The sequence below is a fragment of the Microplitis mediator genome, chromosome 6 (assembly GCF_029852145.1).
Source record: "Microplitis mediator isolate UGA2020A chromosome 6, iyMicMedi2.1, whole genome shotgun sequence".
Classification (NCBI taxonomy): Eukaryota; Metazoa; Arthropoda; class Insecta; order Hymenoptera; family Braconidae; genus Microplitis; species Microplitis mediator.
The window spans coordinates 18,152,078-18,174,504 of NC_079974.1; the positions used below are offsets into that span (position 1 = coordinate 18,152,078).

At 29.9% G+C, this 22,427-nt stretch overlaps 1 protein-coding gene and 1 long non-coding RNA gene across 10 annotated transcripts; one reads left to right on the forward strand and one right to left on the reverse strand.

The window, feature by feature from the left end:
- The first annotated feature begins 1,975 nt into the window (after window positions 1–1,975).
- Window positions 1,976–14,806, forward strand: LOC130669249 (WD repeat-containing protein 7). Of its 9 annotated transcripts, none has more exons than XM_057472009.1 (18): window positions 1,976–2,131; window positions 2,380–2,555; window positions 3,384–3,616; window positions 3,832–3,974; window positions 5,651–5,841; window positions 5,925–6,070; window positions 7,727–7,753; window positions 9,361–9,451; window positions 9,508–10,131; window positions 10,198–10,529; window positions 10,601–10,806; window positions 10,975–11,112; window positions 11,256–11,324; window positions 12,079–12,180; window positions 12,522–12,734; window positions 12,798–14,254; window positions 14,332–14,529; window positions 14,593–14,806. In XM_057472009.1, the coding sequence occupies exons 2-18, from the start codon at window positions 2,391–2,393 to the stop codon at window positions 14,776–14,778; spliced, it is 4,521 nt and encodes a 1,506-aa protein (XP_057327992.1). In that variant the 5' UTR covers window positions 1,976–2,131; window positions 2,380–2,390; the 3' UTR covers window positions 14,779–14,806. The 9 variants fall into 9 exon arrangements, with proteins under 9 accessions (XP_057327992.1, XP_057327993.1, XP_057327996.1 ...); XM_057472010.1 differs by having other exon boundaries at window positions 9,364–9,451; XM_057472011.1 differs by having other exon boundaries at window positions 1,977–2,131; window positions 3,832–3,953.
- Window positions 14,807–17,547: 2,741 nt separating this feature from the next.
- LOC130669671 (uncharacterized) lies at window positions 17,548–21,850 on the reverse strand. Its single transcript, XR_008990231.1, has 3 exons — window positions 21,589–21,850; window positions 19,982–20,070; window positions 17,548–17,982 (listed from the first exon to the last, which is right to left on the reverse strand). It is a non-coding gene; the product is annotated as an uncharacterized LOC130669671 (long non-coding RNA).
- Window positions 21,851–22,427: the final 577 nt, after the last annotated feature.

Sequence of the window (22,427 nt, forward strand, 5' to 3'; positions counted from 1 at the left end):
TAAAATTCTTATTTACTCTACGAGTGCAATAAAGAGTCTCGTTTATTTTTCTGTGTGAGGAAGAGGTCCGGTAGCGTATTCCCTATTAATTCTAGTAACCTTGGTCGGTACTAGACAATGGCAATGGGAGTAGTTCGGTGCTCGCCACTAGATAACGCCTACCACTTGTAGTGTCCCTGGTAAGAAATTTATTTCAGAAGTATTATATTCTAAACTTGAGAGAGATTCTCGTGTCTAGTGGTTTTTTTTTTAATTGGTGGTATTTTTTTCATAGCGGTTCTTTTTTCAAATTTTTACCACGAACACACTACATATCTAAAATAACTATAAATAGAAAAATATAAAGTGAATACAAAAACAATTGGTAGAGTTCCACAGGAACAGGAACAATTTATATAAAGTTACAAATTATAAAACATATGTAAACCATTTGTATGGATTTATTAATAAAGATATTTTAAAACTGAAACTGAAAAACTGATTTTCGTATCAATACTTCCCTATTGTACGATTACGATATGTGTGGAAGGATTTGCCTCAATATCCGTTGGAATATTATCTCCGCCGGTCTGTTTATTTGGTTCCGAAACCAAATATTGCGTATTACAAAAAAAAATTAATATTTTTATTTTTGAATTTCATATTTCAAGTATCATAGAACATGATCCCATAATCGTACTGAATCATTAGGTCTCATGAAATATTTTAGACATCATGGAAGATTGCCAAATCCTGACCAGAGCGGCAATTTCCCATGATAGATGAACCCTTCAATCTCCACCATCCATCTTACGGTTTTAACTCCATATCTTCGAAGTTTTTAGTCAACATTAAATTTTAATTGAAATATATGCTTATCACATTTACATTCAAAGATTTCACTAACTTAATTTCGTATGATGATAACTTCCTTAAAAGTTGAGTTCTCGGCATTTGCTGCACCCCATGTAAGTAAACTTCAGTTTATTTCACTTAAAAACTGTCGTTTAATGTGTCCAGGTTTTTTTTTAATGCCCATTCTTGAAATATTTATAGCCAAGTGGAAATTCCCACAGTTTCTATGACTGTATGGAAGGATATTTGTTAAGTCTCGTAGAAAAACACGCCAGCAAAAGCTTTATTCCTGGTAGGTATCTTTTGTTGGTGGCAACTTCAAGTGCTGTCTCACCTTTCCAATCTACGGCGTCAAAGTTCGAGAGTGAGCCCAAGATCTTATTAATTTGTAGTGATGGTATTGAAGGCTCTGTTATGAATAAGTATTAAGTAATTGGTCTTCAATTAATTCTAATAATAATTGTAAAAAATGACAATGTAAATAAAAAGGAAATAATACAAAATAATGATAAGACTAATACAATAAATAGAAGTTCAAAAATTAGAATGAATAATAAAGTTAATATAGAAAATAATAATAATTTAAGACGATTTACTAGATAGATAAAAACGCGTGAAAGATTGAATTTATAATTTATGTAAATGTTAAATGTAATTTTAAAAAATAGAAAAAGGGAGGATTGTTATGTATGATGTAGTTGAAATATTTTTTAATGTTGCAAATAATTCAAAATGTATGTAAAATTGTAATATTTAGTTTAATAACTCATAAATAAATCAAATAATGATAAAATTAAATAATAATGACAATAAACTAAATTATATAATATTTATTCTTAACATTAAAAAAAATATTTTTATATAAATTATAATTTACAAATATTTTAAATAAATGTTTCAGAAATATTTGAGAGACTAACTTTAAATTTTGAAAGAATCTTTATGTCAATACTTATTATAATTCGAAACGTCAAATTTTTCAGGATAAAATTTAACTATAAGACGAACCAACAAATCATATTCTATTAAATTAAATAGCCCGCGCTTTTCTCATGTGAATGTAGATTTAAGTGATAGATTTTTGTGTTGGCTACATTGGGAGGTTCCAAAGCCATGTATCAAATTTTATTCTTTAACAAAAATAAAAAATAATAATAATAATTCATATATTTTTTTATATATTTGGCAGCAGACAAAATGTCTCTGGTAGTAAAATTGTAGTAATACTTAACAATTATATTTTGGCATATTTTGCCATTAGTCTTGATAATTTAGTTGCTGTCAACCGGGTAAATAGGTAAATATTAATTCAATAATAATAATAAAAATAATTAAATAATAATATTGATAATTTAACTCATTAAATAAATTATTAAAATGCACGTATAGTGTCACGTAAAAATAAGACACTTGACTTGTCAAGCCTGATTGGCTATCAATGCCAACAATCAATGCTTTCTATTTATTTATTTATTTTTTTATTTGATACAAATAGAATAATAACAACAATAGATGATTTATTGATGATGATGATCTACTTTTTAGGTTGGCTCAACATGACTGAAGAAGGAAGTTTAGTGGTTCCAATCGTTCTTTGGGGTAAAGTACCACCCACCCACTGTATATCATGCATGTACTTGTCTCGTGATCAGAAGACCTTGGTCACGGGATGTTATGATGGTCACATTTGTCTATGGCAAGTTGATCCTGAGACGCTCAAGGTAATTTATATTTAAGAGCTAAATAACACTGACAGCTCCTCTGTCATTATCCAACTCCTTTGACATTTTATTGACAATAATTTTAAGACTGTAAAAAAAAAGTTAGTCAATGTTTTGATGGTGATAAATAATGATACTGAAGTTAGCAGGCGTCTTATAATTTTTGGATTTTATTTTAGACAGTAAATTATAAAAAAAAAAATTGCACCTGTAGTTTTTTAAATTCTCTACAAGTGCATATTTTTAGTTTTTTTTTTTTGCAATTGATTTGTTGAAAAAAAAAACTCCAAAAATTTTTAATTGTCTGCTAACTCCAGGATCATTGATAAATAATGATAAAGAAAGTACCAGATATCAGACAATTTTTAATTTTTGTATATACAATAGTTTTAGATATGCAATTTTTGAAAATTTTTTTCTACAAGTATTTTAATTGTTTATTTAAAAGAAAGTTTTTTATTGTCGGCTATTGTCAGCATCACGAAAAATAACTTGAGAGTCAATATGATTTTTAAGGAAGTTGGGGACAGGAAAGTTTACTCTAAAATGAAAAAATAAATTATCAACTAAGTATTGAATAATTTAAATAAAAACTACAATTATTTTATGAGTGAAAATGTAGCAGACATACGACATTTTTTTATTACATATAAAAAAATTAAATAATTAAAACAATAAAATTTTTAAAAAATGCATGGACTGAATTTTGAATTTTCTAAACATGCATTTTTTAATTTTTAGTTTATAAACATTTTTATTTATTATTTAAAAGTTTTAAAAATTGTCAGACGTCCGCTAACTTTACTATCCCATTTTTTTTCATGACAGATGACACCTAGATGTCTTTTGGTCGGACACACGGGTTCAGTGATGTGCCTCAGCCGTGCAAGTGACGTCTTGGAGTTGGATTACATCGTCAGCTGCAGTGAGAATGGGGAAATGTGTACCTGGGATTTAGTAAATGGAAATTGCCGCGAAAATGTTAAAATTGCCTACGTCCATACTCAGATGTTTGCTTACGTTTCAACAGGCAGTGACAAAGTTTCATTATTTTGTTCTGGGTAATTTAATTAAATAATATCACCATTGGTATAAATTTAATAATTAGTGCTATCAATTTAATTTACTTCCGTCCACTTGAATTTATTTATATTTAAAATTCAAAATCTATTTATGTCATGAACTCATGAGTGATAGATATTTTTAAGTATAAGCTTAAGTTTATATTTAAATATTAATATTTATAAAAAAAATTAATAATTTTATATTATTACAGATATTATCCAGAAGTTTTAGTAATGGACCCATTCAGTCTGGAAATATTATACACGTTAAGTTCACGTGTAAATCCAGATTGGATTAGCGCATTACAAGTACTGAGGCCGGCCAAACGGAAAGGTCGGTTCTTAGTACACACAAGTTAGTTACACTTCATCTCACATACGCTTCTCTCCCTTATTTTTTATTTATATAAATAATAACAGTAATAATAATTATTATTACTCTACACTATTACCCTTTTATTATTTTTGTTGTAAAGTAATAAAGTAAAAAATAATACGAGGCAATAGTAAAAAAAAATAACAAATATAAATAAATAAAACTAATCAGTTTGTCTTCAACGTCACTTTATAGATATTTTAGATAAAAACAATAGACTTTGAACAGTAAATTAAATGTGAGGAAATAATAAACGCCTGTGATTGATATTAAATCACTTTTGTATACTAACAAGTTGATTAAATATTTATATAAATTAACTAAAATATTTTTTAGCTTCTGGGATTAAGAGTTTAAAACTTATTAGCGGTTAACAAATACTTTTTTAATTTAAATTACGATGTTGCAGCATGAAAAAGAAGGGCTGGTTCTAAAAAAGAAAAGGGTAGAAAGACCTTTTTTTGTTGAATCTTCAATCTGATTAAGACTTCTGACCTTTGTTGCCTTTCATTAATCATTTTCAAAAAAATTCATTCACACTTTTTAGTCACTATCATTACTATCATTAATCATTAATCATAATTACATTAATAACAATACAATAAATTCATTTTCCTGCCTACATTTACAATCAATTCACACAGTAGATATTCAAAAAAAAAAATAAATAGTTGATAGATAAATGTGCACTCATAAATTTTCTTTTAATTATAATCATTTGTTTATTTATTTATTGTGTTTATCATTTGTAATTTATTTATCAAGCGCTTACTTGTTCGAATGCCAACGCTTATTTTTGATAGGAAATAATATATTTTTAAAAAAATTTAATTCAAGGCTGAGTAAATATTTAACAATACAATGTAACGTTATCGCTTGGTTATCAGTTTATAGACTTTTTTTAATTAAAATTATACTAGCGCTGCTACTGTCAACAATTTTAAGCAATCGTTTAAATTGTTACTTTATTTTTTAATAACTCTGCTTTTTTTTTGTTTTTTTACGTCTTATTTATTTTTATATTTATATTTAAATTTACACTAAAAAATTGTTGGAGTGAATGCGGATTAAATATGGAGTGAATGAGGAGAGGACTTTTTATTTAATCCCGGAGTAAAATTTACTCCAAAGGTGAATTTATTTTAATATTGAAACTCCAGTCCGGAGTGAAATTTACTCCGAATGAGAGTTTCTTTCAATATTCGAACTCCGAATCGGAGTGAAATAAAATCCAGATCACTCCGAAATCACTCCGCTGAAAAAACAAGCTCCCACTTTACTCCGTATGCGGAGTGATTTTTTTTCGTCTCCGGAACTCCGAGTAAGAAAGTGAATTTGAATTTTAAAAACATTCGTAATCACTCCAAATTCACTCCCGATTTTTTACAGTGTACTTATTAATATAAATAATAGCGCATGGGCATGAATTGCATTGTGTAATCATGGGCAGAAAAATAAAATGACAAAGAATGATATGATCCGTCAAAGGTTTCGTTATAAACTACACTAGAGTTAGACTCATTTGTGTTTAAACGATTGATAAAGAAAAAAAAATAATAAACAAATCAACAAAACCATTCGCTTTAACTGTTCATTTATTAAAACGTTAATGAATAAGACCACAATTGCAATAGCTGATTGATCAATTTTTAAAGATGACGTGGTACTTGCAATCACGACAACGGGTACTGTCAAAGTCTGGTCACTTTTTGGAAAGGAGCAACAAGCCAAGGATCCGATTTATGAGAACGAGAGCAAACAGATCAAGTGTCTGAATGCTCTTGCCATGACCTGCTGCGCGTACAACCATCGGACAGTTTTGATTGTCTGTTCTAATAGTTGGCAGGTAAATATATCATTTTTTTTAACGATTGTATCATCTGATAAAATATTATAATAATTCACAATTATTATTTTTTTTTTAAACAGGTCTACGATGCTGCTGATTTTTCATTACTTTGTTCAGTGAATGCACCTCAGAAGGAACGTTGGGTAGCTGGAGATTTCTTATCAACAGATCAAGTATTAATTTGGACTGATGAAGGCCATGGTTACATCTATAAATTACCATCAAAGTGCGTAACATTTTTAAATATATATTTAATTATTCACAACTTTGTTATTTTTTTAAAGAGTTGCAGAAAAATTTTTTTTTTTAATAACCCGAGTCTCAATTCATATTTTGCTGACACAATTACGATTATCTTTAAGCTGAATATTTATCAAAAACACTTGTGATATTTTATTAATCATTGTCGTCACGTATAATTTTTAATTAGACCAACAACTTTTATGATTTTATGTCGCTAAATTATTTCGTCCTTACTCTTATTTTATTAAAATTTTTTTTATTACCAGTATAGAATATCTTAATTTTTAGTGTGTCCATAATCGAACACAAAATCGCTTCATGTTCCATTTGTCCTCATTAGGGTGTTTCAGAAAAAACAAATTTTTTTTTGGTATTCAAAAATTGAAGTATACCTGAAAATAAAAATTTTGGTGCCAATCCGAGCTCTTAATAATAATATTAAGGTTTGCCTCAATTCATCTTTCTATTTTCCATTTAAATAACTAGAAAAAAAAATTTTTTTTTTTTAGAATTTTCCAGCTCATAAACCAATCAACGGATTTTTATGCACAATTAATGTTTTTGTAGGAAATTGAACGCTCTACAAAAAAGTGTCTTAAAATTAATCAGAAATCTATTTTTTTAGAGCTTGACATTGAAATGGAAATAACTTGAAAACAACGCAGAATTTCGAAAAACTTTATTTGTAATAATTTGTAAGGAATAAAATTATCTACAAAAAAGTTCCTGTAATATTTTATGATAAGACTGATAGTTTCGCAGGAAAAGTAAAAAAATCTCAAAATTTACTATAAATTTGACTTGAAGCTTAAATAACTTTTGAACAGTGGGATTTATCAAAAATTGATAAGAGACTTTTTTGCAGAGCGTTCAATTTCCTACAAAAATATTTATTGTGCATAAAAATCCGTTTATTGGTTTATGAGCTGGAAAATTCTAAAAAAAAAAATTTTTTTTTCCGAGTTATTTAAATGGAAAATAGAAAAACGGATTGAGGCAAACCTTAATATCATTATTAAGAGCTCGGAATGGCACCAAAATTTTTATTTTTAGTTATACTTTCAATTTTTGGATACCATAAAAAAAAATTGTTTTTTTTTTTAAACACCCTAGTCCTCATCAATAAATGTTTAATTTTTTTTAAATACCCGATGATTTATTTAAAAATTCAGCACAGGGATGAAATTAATTCTTTAAAACTCATGTGGAAATCGGATTTTCATTAAAAAAAAAATGACTTTCATTTAATATTGGGATTTATTTTTACTAAAATATGAATCAGGACTTGGCTTATTAAAAAAAAATGATCTCAAGATATTAATTACCGTTATATCGTAATCATTAAATGTCATTGTCATTAATCATTAATCCATGCGTATTTTAATAATTTAAGAAAACTTAACATTACAAGAGAGTATTTAGGATGGGGATCATTATCGCATCGTAATCCAGAAGAAATAATTAATAAGATTAAAAAATCATTTCATATTTCGATTCATTAATTATATTATGTTTAGTCTCAACGGCTGATTTATTACATCCATCTATATTTTTTTACGGTGATGTTTCTTTTCATATAATAACTTGATCACTTCTACCTACAAAATCTCCGGGGGATTGGGGACTTGGTCTATTGTAGCAAGCTGAAGGGCAAGGCTCTCAGCAGGTAACCCGTTATAACCATTTACATAATACCTGTATAATTTCTCGCTAACTCTAACATTTTTAATCTTATCTACATACTACATACATATTTATCCTGCATATATCTATCACTATATCTTCATTCTATTAAGGGCAGTCTCAGAAAATACCGTCCACTTTTTGAAAATATTAAATGACTGATCTAAAATTAATTTAATGCTGTAAGATGGACAGCGGAGTCGAATTTGATATTTGCTACCCGTATGAAAAAACAATATATGGTTAAAATACATAAAATCATATATGGTTGCAACGAAAAATATATGATATATTATATTGTATATTATAAAAAGTCATATAGAGATTTTCGCCGATTTAATATAAAATTATATACAGTAGTAAATATATGTATTCATATATGTTACTTGTATGTTTTTTATATTAAGCTATATATATTTACTCATCAAATATATACATTTACATTTACCTTGTAATATATTGTATTGATATATTTCTTTTTATATTAAAAAAATATAAAATTTTTATATGAAATGAAATATATGGTAGCATATAATTTATAATATATATGGCACCATATATTTTCTTTGTTATGTTTAAGCATATATTTCATTCGGTGTATGCATATGTATATGGGTATGCATAATCGCATAATTTTTTAATATAAAAAAAAATATATCAGAAAATATAGTTAAATTCGCCACATATATTTTCTGACATTTATCATATATTTTTACATATATTTTGACCATATATGTTATTTTCATACGGGTTTATTTGATGTTTGAAATTTCCGACGTCGAAAACGGAATTTCCGATGTCAGAAAACGGAAAATAATCATGGAAACGGATCAGAAAAAGTTTCTATGATTGTTCTATCCATTTCATACTTCAAAATAGTTTATTTTTGATTCTTTGTTTAAAATATTAATTTTTTTTACCATGAACTGTCATAAGCACAGAAAAATTTTATCAACTAATTAAAAAAATGTGAAAAACTGCTCACACTGCGGGAAAACCCCAAAGCTTCCGCTGTTTGCTAACTCGGGGAGCTGAGTCTAGATTTTCGATGGATTTTCTATAGAATTTCTTAGACGATCCCGACCAAAATGAAGCCGTCTGTTGGATGTTTGACCTCAGGGGTATCAAACGAGTCTTCTGGATGAACGCTAGCACACAGAAGTTAAGGAAAAAAATTTTTTTCCCAACACCGAGCCCTGGGTCTAGATTTTCTATAGAATTTCTTAGACGACGATCCCGATCAAAATTAAGGTCATCGAATATTTTCAAAAAGTGAGAGGCACTGTCTGAGAATGTCCTTAATCAATTATCGTCATTCCTTCATCTTCACTTCATTAACCCTTTTCTAAAAATCACTCATATTAAATTGTATAAATATTGTGGATGGTTTTTTATTGGTTTTAAATCCTCTGTCTTACTTTTGATTCGTTTGATCTGATTCAAACGTACTAATTATTTATTTCTTTTTACTCGTGTGTTCAACCGTAGATTTAAACTAGTTGGAAACTCGATAAATATTAATTAATAAAAAATTTTTATTGTTTTATAATTGTAGTCTATAATGATAATAATATTTTATAAATTATACAGCAGCGTGGCAGAGAATCACGACTTCCACACATCTTCAATTGAGAGCGATCAACCTTACAGTTTTTGTATTCTATCGTATCCCGGGGAAAAGGTATAACTGATAAATAAATAAGACAAATTATTAAATAATCCAAAAATATATTGCAGCCTCTATCGTGCCCGCCGACAATGAAATTAGTAACAGCAACGCGTCAAAATAAACCAGTTAAATATCTAATTCGCGGTGACAGCGAAGGTGTTATTATGATTTGGACAGTACCAGAGATGACGTCCCAGCAAATTTCCGAAATAAATAACAGTACCAACGAGCTCGTACTATCGCCGACAATAATAACAAGCTTATCAGCAGCTTGGGATGCCATGAAACCACCACCGGTAGGAATCCTCGATCAGATGGACACGGGAGAGACGATAAAATTGACAGCTTGTATATATTTACCCCAACAAAGTCGTCTGGTTGTTGGCCGCGAGGACGGCAGTATAATTATAGTGCCAGCAACTCAGACCGTAATGTTGCAATTGCTGCATGGAAACCATCAGCATTACGATGATTGGCCGCCGCATCAAGTTCTTATGGGGCATTCTGGACGCGTTAATTGTCTTCTTTATCCTCACAGTCATTCTCCGCGCTACGACCGCACGCATTTAGTCTCCGGTTCTGTTGATTTCGCTGTTTGTTTATGGGATTTATATACCGGGAATTTGGTCCATCGTTTTTGTGTCCATGCTGGTGAAATTACACAGTTGACAATAACTCCTGATAATTGTAGTGTGAGTTTATTTTTATAAATTTTAATTATCATTATCATTATCATTAATTTATTATTTTATCAACAGCCAAGGATACAAAAATGTATATGCAGCGTAGCTTCAGATCACAGCGTAACTCTTTTATCACTTGCGGAAAGGAAATGTGTTGTACTCGCGTCGCGTCATTTATTCCCGGTCACTACAATAAAGTGGCGGCCATTGGACGATTTTATGATAGTCGGGTGCTCTGACGGTGCTGTCTACGTATGGCAAATGGAAACAGGACATCTGGATCGTGTTTTACATGGAATTATTGCCGAAGAAGTTTTATTTGCCTGTAGTGACAACACTATAATTACTGGAGACGCAACTGCTGGTGGAGAACTTGGTCTCGCAAATCCTGCGGTTCATTTCTTCAGGTTAATTTTTTATTTAATTAATGTAATAATTAAATAGTAATTTATTTATTTAATTTTGTTTTTAATTGTAGAGGATTGAGACATCGAAATTTGTCGGCTATTCGGCACGCAACTCAACGAGGATTACATCAGTTACAGCAACTTCATGGCGGGCATGGCGATCATCACGACAGTCAACTGAAAACTAAAGACTACCCATTAAATATCGAAGGGTTTAGAGGGAATCCAAAAGATCCGGAAGGACATATTCTGTTCTTCAATGTCGAGGCACTGATAGGTAGTTTTGTTTTCTTATTAATTATTTTGCACATTCATCCACTAAAATTAATAATAATAACAATAATTAATAATTGTAATGATGAATGGTAACAGAATTATTAACAATTGTAAATAGTATTTAATATTTTACGAACCGGTATCGGCGAATTTGGCCCTGTTTGAACAGTGCAATTATTGAGTGACGAGTATGGCTCGATGTCTCCTGGATCATTAGAGGCACAGGGTTTAATTTCAGCGTCTGAGTATCAAAAAGTTGCGGCCCTCACACAATCGGCTAGTCCTGATGCCCATAGAAAAATCGCAGGTAAGCCTGCATGTAATCGTGGGGCCAAAATTAAAATAAGAAAATTCCTAGTCGAATAAAATTTAAGTTTCCCCAGGTATTAAGTATAATGATGATATTTTATTCATGTAATTGTCCTCCCTTTTTCTGTATTACTATTTTAGATTTTTTCGGTCGTGTCAAGGACAAAGCTGGCGACGTCGAAAGAATTTTAAAGGAGAAAGATCGTCATGGTATCGATTTATGTCCTTGATATTTTTGTTTATTTGTTTTATTATTTAGATATAGTTTGTTTGTTTTAATATTTAGTATTAAAGAGCACTAGAAATTTTTTTTTAAATGTTACCATAGAGCAAATTTCATTGAGACTAGTCCTGATTAATAACTTCGATTGAATCTGATTTAAAAATTCTGTATGAATTTGATCGAAAGTTAATCGGAAATCGAAAAGTTGATGGAAAAAAAAATATATTATTTTCCTATTGAATCTGATTAAAAAATTTCTATTGGATTCAATTGGAAAATAATCGAAAAATAAATTTATTATTTTCTGATTAATTCCGAATGAAATTCAATCGGAGACAGAACTCTCCCGAGAACTTTTTGTTTCCAATGGAATCTGACAGAAATCCGATTGAGTTTCAATCAGATTTAATCGGAGTTTTTAATCAAGGAGTGTTCTATTGGTAGCACATGAGCCAAAACAGAGAAATTTGATTTATTAGTCCGGTAATTGACCCGGTAACTGGAGGCGAATAGTAACCTGCCCAGTTTATTTATTTAAATAACCTGGTACCGATTTAATTTGCTCTACGGTGTGTAGTTATTAGTTGTACCTAATATTTTTTTTTTTTAGTTATCGAGCTTTTCACTTTGGATTAAATAATTTTATAATTTATTAAATGTTCTGCACTCGAGCTTAATTTTTCAGTTTGTTTGAAGATATCTACTATTAAAACCAATAATAATAATAATATTTTCTGTCAGGTATATTGGCTAAAATGAAGGAAGGAGCTGAAAACGTACACACTAAATTACAAGCTAAAGCTGAGAGTGTTGGCCTCAAGCCGTTAAATCTTGACGGCAAAGGTCAGCAAAAAACTATTGAAATAAATAAATAAATTAATAGTTATCAAAAAACATTAATAAATTAGTTACGCATGAATTCGTTTATTTGTTACATTAATATTTTTTATTTAAACCAATTTGTTTGCTTTTTTTTTTTTACTGCACCAGTTTAATAGCAGCCTCATCAACGCAGTGTTCATCGTTGATTTAAACCCGAGCAATTTATTTATTTTGTGAGCACGTTTGTCCATCATCTCAATATATCCCACATTCGTTAGCAGATGCTGTAGTATTTTTTTGTTAATTAATGGATCTTTGGTCTTTTCATTTATTAATCTCCCGTTGACTGGTAATTTTTTTAGGTGAAGGATGGAATAATGGTGATGGTTCAAGAAATACATTGAAACGTAATGGTAATTTCAATGAGCCTAATTCGACAATGGAAATAGCGCAATTACTACTGAGTCTTCTCCATGCCTGGGGTATGGATCCAGACCTGGATCGTGTTTGCGAAAGTAAATTAGGATTATTACGACCTATGGTACCCGTTTCATTTGGTGTCATATGTAAATCAAGTACGTAATCTTAACTATAATTTAAAAAAATTTATAAACATTTAATTAACTTATTAATTAAAGGCTACATGACTTTGCTGTTACCAACATGGCACCTACAGTTGGACCTAAAAATAGAGCCTACTCAGTTAGAACAACGTCTGCCAATAGAACTAGTCCGTCAAGATCGCCTAACAAAAGCATTTACAGCCCGCGCACACTGGGAATTATCAACGACCTTAACATCAAATCATTTATTGACAGTAGTAGCACTAGCGAATACTCTGATGTCAATGAATAATGCGACATTTGTACCTGAGCAAGAGCGCAATCGTAAAATGCACAGACCGGGTAATCGTGCTGGGGTTAATTGGAACAAAGCTGAGGAAGAAAATGAAGAAATGTATACTGTGCAACAAGCGCAGATTAAACAAGGCTGGTCATTACTGGCGACACTTCACTGTGTTTTATTGCCGGATAAAGTTGCTGCTTTGGGCGGAGTAAAGACATTTAAGCGTCCGCTGGTAGAAATGATGGCTTGCAGATGGCAAGATCAGTGTCTTGAGTTACGTGAAGCTGCTCAAGCTCTTTTGCTGGCTGAGTTGGGTAGACTAGGACCTAAAGGAAGAAAAACTTTGGTCGATTATTGGGCACAATATTTACCCAAAGATCCGCCCAAGGAGTCTGCGCCTCAGCAGCAAAACCACAGTCACAGTCCGTCGTCCTCAAGTCCGGTTCCTAATGCTGACAATAAAACAGAAACAAATCATGAGGGCAATCATGCTGATGAAATTTGTAACTCACGTAAACCAAATGAAGCGGAAGTGAGGACTAAAGAGCACACGGCGATAGTATTATTAGGAGTAATCGGTGCTGAGTTTGGTCAAAATGTATCGACTACAACGAGCCAACGTCGTGACAGCGAGCGACGGAAAAGTTCTGTCGTTGAAGGTTTTGGTATTGGCAATAATAATTTGGCGAGACTTACCAGCATGTCTTTGATGCGTTTGCTCTTAGACCCGCACCAATTTAAGCAGCAGACTCATTCGTCACTCCGTCGGGCGGCTATTGATTTGATCGGCCGCGGATTCACTGTCTGGGAGCCGTATCTCGACATCTCTAAAGTACTTCTTGGTCTTCTGGAGATGTGCTGCGATGCAGACAAACTTGTGCCCAGTATGACTTACGGATTGCCGCTGACTCCACAAGCAGATACATGTCGTACTGCTCGACACGCTCTCACGTTAATTGCTACCGCACGACCCGCGGCATTCATTACAACTATGGCACGTGAAGTCGCGAGGTTCAACGCGATCCAACAAAATTCACAGACACTTAATGTCAATGTCAATTCTAATATACTAGCACGGGCTAAGCCTGAAATTTTACGTATCGTAGAGCAGTTGATTGACAAAATGCAAAGTGAGATGAGTGATCTCTTAGTTGAAGTAATGGATATTATTCTTCATTGTCTTGATCCCGGTCATTTGAAAACTAAGCCCCTTAATGAAGTTTTCCCAGCAGTGTGCAGATTTAATCAGGTAATTTTATTTATATTTTTTTTATCTACAATCTATTAATATAATTGAGGGATTTAATTTGCCTGTATTGATTACAGGTCAGTCACTGTTCAGCTACACGTCGAATAGCAGTCGGTGGTCGGGTAGGTCAATTAGCACTCTACGAATTACGTGGCACCGTTAAATGTCAAACAGTGTCTGCTCATCAAGCTTCTGTCACAGCTCTGGCATTTTCGCCGGAGGGAAAATTTTTAGTCAGTTATTCTTGCACGGAAAATAAATTATGCTTTTGGCAGGTAAATTATCATATTAATATTTTATTAAATAAATTAAATAATAATTATTAAAATTTATTTCAGCAAACAAGTAGTGGAATGTTTGGTCTAGGTAATTCTCAAACACGCTGCGTCAAATCGTACAGTACAGCACCGATGAATGATGTCACTAGATTAAATCCAATGCGGCTGGCCCGTTTAATATGGATTAATAATCGTACTGTCACTTTGATGCTTGCGGATGGTTCAGAGACACGCTTTAATGTTTAATTAATAAATATATATATATAAATAAATATAATTGAAATGATAGATTTATTAAAGTGTAATGAAAAATCATTGAAAGTAGATTAATTCCACAACTATTAATTGGCACTATTTTTTAAATTATGTATATATTAGACTGCCAAATAAAATCCACATTTTTTTGTCCCATACGAGTTACGTTGTATGTAACATAAAAAATTTGACACCAAGTTGGCCTCCAACTCAATTACAAAACGCGCGCTCGCTTAAATGAAATTTCCCATTTAAAAAACGTAAAATTTTTTTTTCAACCTGGAAATTTTATAACTTACGATAAATTTCTCGTTTTTTTTACTTTTCCAGCAAAACTATCAGTCTTATCAAAATCTGTCAAATAATTTTTTCATCTCACAGTTTAAAAATTACAGGTTTAGAAAATGAATTATTTGGGAAAAAAACTAAAATTTTCTTAAAAATTTTTGAACGGTTAAATTTATCGAAAAATTATACGAGACCTTTTTTGTACAGCATTCGATTCTCTACAAAAATTTTATGGTCGTTTCAATTTATTGATCCATTAACGAGTCATAAAATTTCAAAGTTAAAAAAAAATTTTCCCATGATATTTAAATGGGAAATCTCATTTATGCGAGCGCGCGTTTTGAAACTGAGTTGGAGGGCCCAACTTGGCATTCATTTTTTTGTCACTTAACATTCAACGTAATTTTCGTGTGGGAGCGAAAAAAAATATCGATTTTATTTGTCACAGTCTAGAGTACACTATTTAATTTTTTCGGTTTATTAATAATAAATTACAGTAGGAAATAATAGTTAGTTTGAATGCAAATGCTATTTAATAATTGTTTTAAATAAATTTATATATTAATGCCAAATACTTTGCGCACGATATCGCCCTGATATTATTTTATTGATTATTAATTATATTATTATTATTATTAAAGAGAAATTATATTGTCTTGCGAGTGGTTATCTTGTAGCGACTTCATAAAATTTAAATTTATATATCAGAATAAATGTGAATGATTAATTGAATAATTAATAGTGTAACTAAAAATATATAAGCGAGTTGAATCGTATAATTAACAGAATTAACACAGGATGATTTTATTCAATAAAATTTACAGACGACGTCTATTTTTAATAAATGGTCACCTCCATTATTTTTCCATCAAAAATGATCTCTTGTCGTCTTAGTTCTTTTACACAAAATAAAAAAATTCACCTCATTCATTAACGAAATTTAATTAATTAACTATCGGTATCTGGAAGAAACTCAATGATTAATAATGTAAATTTAATTTAATTAGTTAATTATAATTAATGAGCGAATGGTTGGGAGGCTTTAGGTGTTAATTAATGTGATTGAATTTTTAGTCAAAATAATTAGTTGAGTGCGGGTTCAATTGATTAATTATTTTATATTATTAATATTCTGTTTATGAACACACACTTCAATGTAAAATATTAAATGATAAATAGTAAAATTGTTATACAAATATGTCAACTAGAAATAAATATCAAGAAATCTTGATGGTCGATCTTGATAAATATATAAATAAATAAATATAAATATAAATATAAATAAATAAATGCTTCAATATTTAAGCGAACTAACCAATCATGTTAATTAATAAAATATTGATTAATTTAAAGATTTAAATATTTAAATATGTGTAAGAATTATTGTATGTACTGTTGATTGAATATAATTACATTTAAAATAATTTTTTTTTGTTGTTTAATTACTAATTTTTTTTCCCACGTATAATTACATAATTAATGTGCGTTATTAGCAAGTTAAGTATACGTAGTATTAATTTAAATATAAAACTAAAGAGGGTTGACAGGAAAAGTTTTAAATAAATGTTTACATGGGCATGAAATGTTTAAATTTTTGATCGTTCGGGAGAGTAAAATAACTCAATTTTCTTGACGGGTTAAAAATTTTGTTGAGTAGTTTAAGTTGTAAGTAGTAAGTGATGTATCGTGTATTAAATTATTTGATATACAAGGGTTTTTCCCCCTTGACTTTATTTATATCCATTATAGTGTATTAGTGGTGAGAGGGACTCGCGTATTTGAATCACACGTGAATTATAAATGAGTGACGGTAATTCATGCATGTGGATATACACAAACGAAAGGGCGAGATTTTAATGAAAAAGGATCACAATACTTAAAATTTATTCTCTTATAAATTAACTTATGATTTATCTTTTTATTTTAATCAATTTTTATTGATTATGTAACCGCTGATTTACCGGCTTTATTTTTTAATACATTTTTTTTTTAAATCTATTTCATGTAATGGCAACTATGACAGTTTAGAAAATTTTTGCCATCATGGTTTTAATTCATTGGTAGGCTACAAAAACTTTATTGGTTCAAAAATTTATGCGTGTATATGTCGTGATAAAATTTTCCACGTGCGCTGCAAAAAACCAGGAGTCAATTCGGAGTGAATATGGATTTTATTTTAATCCAAATTCATTTTATCACTGGGAGTTTTTAAAAAAAATCACTCCGGGTATGGGGTCAATAGAATTTTTTTTTATTTCAGCGGGATGATTTTGGACTGATGTAGATTTGATTTGAACCGACATTAAATAAATTCCCCTTCGGCGTAAATTTCACACTAAGGAAATTTCACATAAAAATTCCGGGTGAAATTTTTTTATTAGCGTTTAATTATTATATTTTAATAATTTTATTAATATATACCCAGTGCACAAATTTGCTAGCACTAATTATTTTTAAAAAAATTTTTCCCTCCAAAATTTATAAAGTAAGCAGTAGAGTTACCAAAATTAAATTTCATTATCATTACACAAGATAAACTTTTTACATTTGATTATTAGTATGAAAAAAAGAAAAAAAAAAAAGATTGAAACATAAGTTTGCTAACATGAATATCTGATGAATTGCCGATGGAATTTGGAAGTTACAACGGTGTCATGTGTTAACATCAGAACATCAAGGCGCGACACAGTTGTCTGGCCGACAGAATAAGTAATACATACTCGTATGGGAATGGGAAATAAATAAAAGTTTAAAGTTTAAAAAAGTAGATACTGCGACAATGACAGACAGATACAGATGCGTGTGGCTACTGATGGGATTTTCGTATGCAGACGACGTGTGTCTCTTTGCGGCGGTGACGGCGCGACACCAAAGACTCATCATGCGATCCATACTATATTTTATCATCTAAAATAATAATAATAATAAGTAGTAATCATTTCTTTGACTATCAATACAATAACAGTGACTATGATTCATAAAAGATATTGAATTTAAAAAATTTTCTCTTTTGTAAAAAAAATTGTAAGTAAAAATAATTAGCGACAAGATTTATGTTAATGTCATAATAATTTTTAATAGCTTTAGTTAATTTGATACTTCATATTATTAAGGTCTAAAGATACAAGGAATAGCCTTCTGAAATATGACCAATAAACGAAATTAAAAGAGATCAGATGCGGCTATTTTTTCACAATTAAAAACATACATATGTATATATTTATATATAGACATATACTGAAAATTTTAATACTCATAAGTGAATCGTTTATTTGAGATACCCCATAAGTCATGTTTTTTTCGAAATTCGGTTTTTTGCATTTTTGGGTTCTTTGGATGTTCCCCCATAGAAATCAATAAGAATATGCATCAAATCAGCGTTTAAAAAACAATTAACGGGGTGACAGCAATTTCATTTAATTAAATAACCCCATAAGTCATTGACTTATCGAGTTTCTCATATAAACATGTGCAGTTTTAGTTTTACAGAAATATTTTTTTTTTTTTATTTAAAATTCGCGCTTTTTTGGGAAATAAATTTCGAATGTTGTTTTATTCTTGACTGTTATATGTCTAATTAAAATGATGAAATTAATTATTATTTTTTGTAATTTCTGGGTTTCAGAGTTCAAATACATATTTTATACTTCATTTTATCAGTCTAGTAAATGATTTGAGTGGAAAAAAATAAAAAAAACAATGACTTTATAACTTTTTTCCATTTGGTTGAGAAACTCCATAAGTCAATCAACTTTAAATCATTTTTTTAAGTAGTTTCAATTACAAAATTAAATTTTTCTTATTTGAATCTTTTTCAGAGGCGCTAACATTATTGTCTTCAATTATTTATTTATTATTTTAATGGCAAGTTTTTCCAGAAAAATGTTTTTTGTGTTTCCTGAAAAATTTTGTTTTCTTGACTTATGGGGTTTCTCAAATAAACGATTCAAGTACTATACAGAAAAAAACCATTTCTCAGCACAAGAAATTTTTTCTCACCCCAAGATAATTTACGTTTTCAATTAATAATGCAAAAAATTTCTAGGGGCAAGTAAAAACTTTCTTGGCGCGAGTAAAAATTGATTGCGCTAAGAAACCCTTTTTTTCTATGTAGTATATATCTATAATTATAACAGCAATATCATTTGAAATAATCAATAGCCAATAATATCAAACACAGACGAATAGAGTTAATTAAATTATTAATTATCAATAATTACCGCAAATTATAATTACAATCGGATTTACAGTACAGGTATACAAACTTGTCGACAGTCTAACTAATTAATCCACTACTTGAAAAGTTTAATTATTCATTGATTCTATTCTAATGTATTGCAATTATTGACTATCTATTTATAACTTCATCCGTACCAAATCATTTTAAATATATAATCGAGTTATTTGTGCATTTGTAATCGTAAGTTTACTCAATTTTTTATTGACATCAATTTATCTGAAAATCAACAGCTAAATTTATATTAAATATTTCAAAATTTTCTATGCTTGACACGAAAACTGCTGACTAATTTATGACAATATAATAAATATTTTTGTCATATTTATATTGATGGCAAGTTTCTCTGGTACATAAACTTAATTTCGGTCTTGGTACATCAAATCAAATGTAGCATAAGCGCAGTACTGCTGAAAAAAAAAAAAATAGTTCAAGTTGTCATGTGGGAATTCCCGTAGCGATTGGACGTACAATTATTCTTTTTGTCTCCCTCGAAAATCGCGCAGACCGACAATAAAAAACAGTCCAGTCAGCGGGGCGTGGACCAATAGTATAGCGTGTGATAACCTGAGGCAGTCTTACCCGCGCACACTCAACGCATTTTTACATTTACCATTTACGGTTTTCGCTTACAATACAAAACAAAAAAAAAATAAAATAACAACTTACAGTACTGTACTGTAGTCAACTAAAATACTTGCAACCCCCGTACGTGCTCCAAGATCGCGTGTCTTGTCTAGACTTTTATTCACTTCTACCTAAAAAAAGTATCTATATATATATATATTTATACATATAAATATAAAACTGGAAACCACAGGCACGGAATAAAAATTTATTTTACGCGATCATTTAATTTACGACAATTGCTTTCGTATTTACATAAAACAAATAATTTTATCCATAGAAATTTGATCTTTTCAAAATACTTTAAAAAGGAGTACGCGGAAAAAAATGATGATCAAAATTTTAATAGTTTGTAGTTTATTTTTGACTTAAAATTAATATATTTGTATACTAACATCAAACCAGGATCATTATATATTACAAAATGGCTATTATTTATATTCAAATTTGATACACATAGAAGAGCAAAATTTGTAATTTCGTATATTTAAATTAATATGAAAAAGAATCGATAAATTTGTATCTACGGTTATTTATTACTATTCAAATAAACATAGAAAAATTTTAAAAATTTACCACTTATTCGATTTATGTATATAATAAATTAATTTATAATAACGAATAAATAACATTTTTTATTAATTATTAGTCAATGGGATAGAATTTATAAAATAAGAGTTAAAAATTTTCGGTATTTTTATGAGCAAAAAATCAGTATCTAGTATACTAATTTTTCATTTTATTATTTACCACTTATTCGATTTATGTATATTGTAAATTAATTTATAATGATGAATAAATGATATTTTAAGCTAATAATTGATCAATGATATCGAATTTATAAAATAAAAGTTAGTAACTTTTGCAATTTTTCGGCTGGAAAAATCAGTATCTAAGATAGCAATTCTTAATTTGACCAACCATTACTTTTTAATGGATGTATGCCATAAATTAATTAATTTTCACTAATAAGTCACGTATTTATATACCTAAAAGTAATAATATTTACTTACTTTTTGGAATAATTGATAGTAGTTTTTAGGAATCTACATAAATTAGTAAACTACTTTGCATTAAGTACATAATAGTACTAATTATTGATAACAGATTCCATTTTTTACTATTATTTATTCATTTTTAATATCCTGTTTTTTTCGTATAGTAGCCAAAACATCTAAAATATAAATATACAAAATAAATATGTAGTGTTAAGGTGAATTTGGCTGCCTCATTTCAAAACAGTAAAGAAAAAATTTTGAAAAATCGATTTTTTAGTATTTTTAGTTACAGTGGAGTTCAAAGTCCAGCTCCAGTGGAGTCTTGAGGACATGATTCATTTCAAATTCAAAAAATTTTATTTTTGTCAGTGAGTGTGTTTTGAAATTGGGCAGCAATTCTAAAAGTGTGCATAAGCTCATTAAAATAATTGACGAGACACTTAAAAAAATTTAATAATATCGAGTAATAAAAGTAGCAAAAGCGCAATGTGTATGAAAATAAAGTAAAAGAAGAAGAAGAAAAGGAGGAAGGTTTTTGGCGGATAATAGAGGGTGGTGAAGAGGCAAGTCACGAGAATAGAGACGAAGAGTGAGTGAGTGAGTGAGTGAGTAAATTTTAGCGCAGGATAATGAGGAAGACAGCAATAGTACCTCGGTTAACGGGAGCGGTAGTCGGTATAGGACAAAAGCGGTATAAAAGCCGAAGATATCAGTATCGCGGCGGTGTAATCAGCGAGCCACGCCCATCAGCACGAAGCTTACTCTGATCCGCCCATTGCAGCAATTACACCCCAAAGTCACCCACACAACTGGTAACGGTTACGCTTTTAGCTATATACCAGGACACCAACCTATTACATTCAAACTAAGCTATTATACATGTATATGTATATATACAATACACTATATACTTCACTACCCCTAGTCGCTACTGCTTCAACGAGTAATTTCATTCTATAACTGCATTAAATTTTATTATCGTAAATTTACTTACTCGCATATTTATTTAAAATATTATCACACTTGTAAATGTCTGAAAAAAAAAAATTGTTAATTATATTTATTGTTACAATAATAATAATTTATAATAATTAGTCTGTAGATAAATGAACAAGTAATCGAGTGAATAAAAATACGAGAAGCGAGAAAAATCAGGACGGGAACCCTCCTTTTAGAAAATACCGCCCGGATGTTTCCCACAGTCGCCTCGGGTGCCAGACAAATCACACACGTCCATATATATATATCGGGACAATTTACCCGATCTACTCCAAGTGGCCGTGAAATTGCACAAACAGTCGTTGCCCGTAGTCCTTGATCGTATTATAGCCGGCTCTCGAGTTATAATGCGCGACGAATCTTTCGAGATGTGATCTACTGACGCAAGCTCTCATTTTCCTCTTTCTTTATTATACTTTTCTCGATCTAATCGAAAAGAAAATCTTTATCTCGGTCATTAATTTATGATGGATAAAATAATATGTGCATAT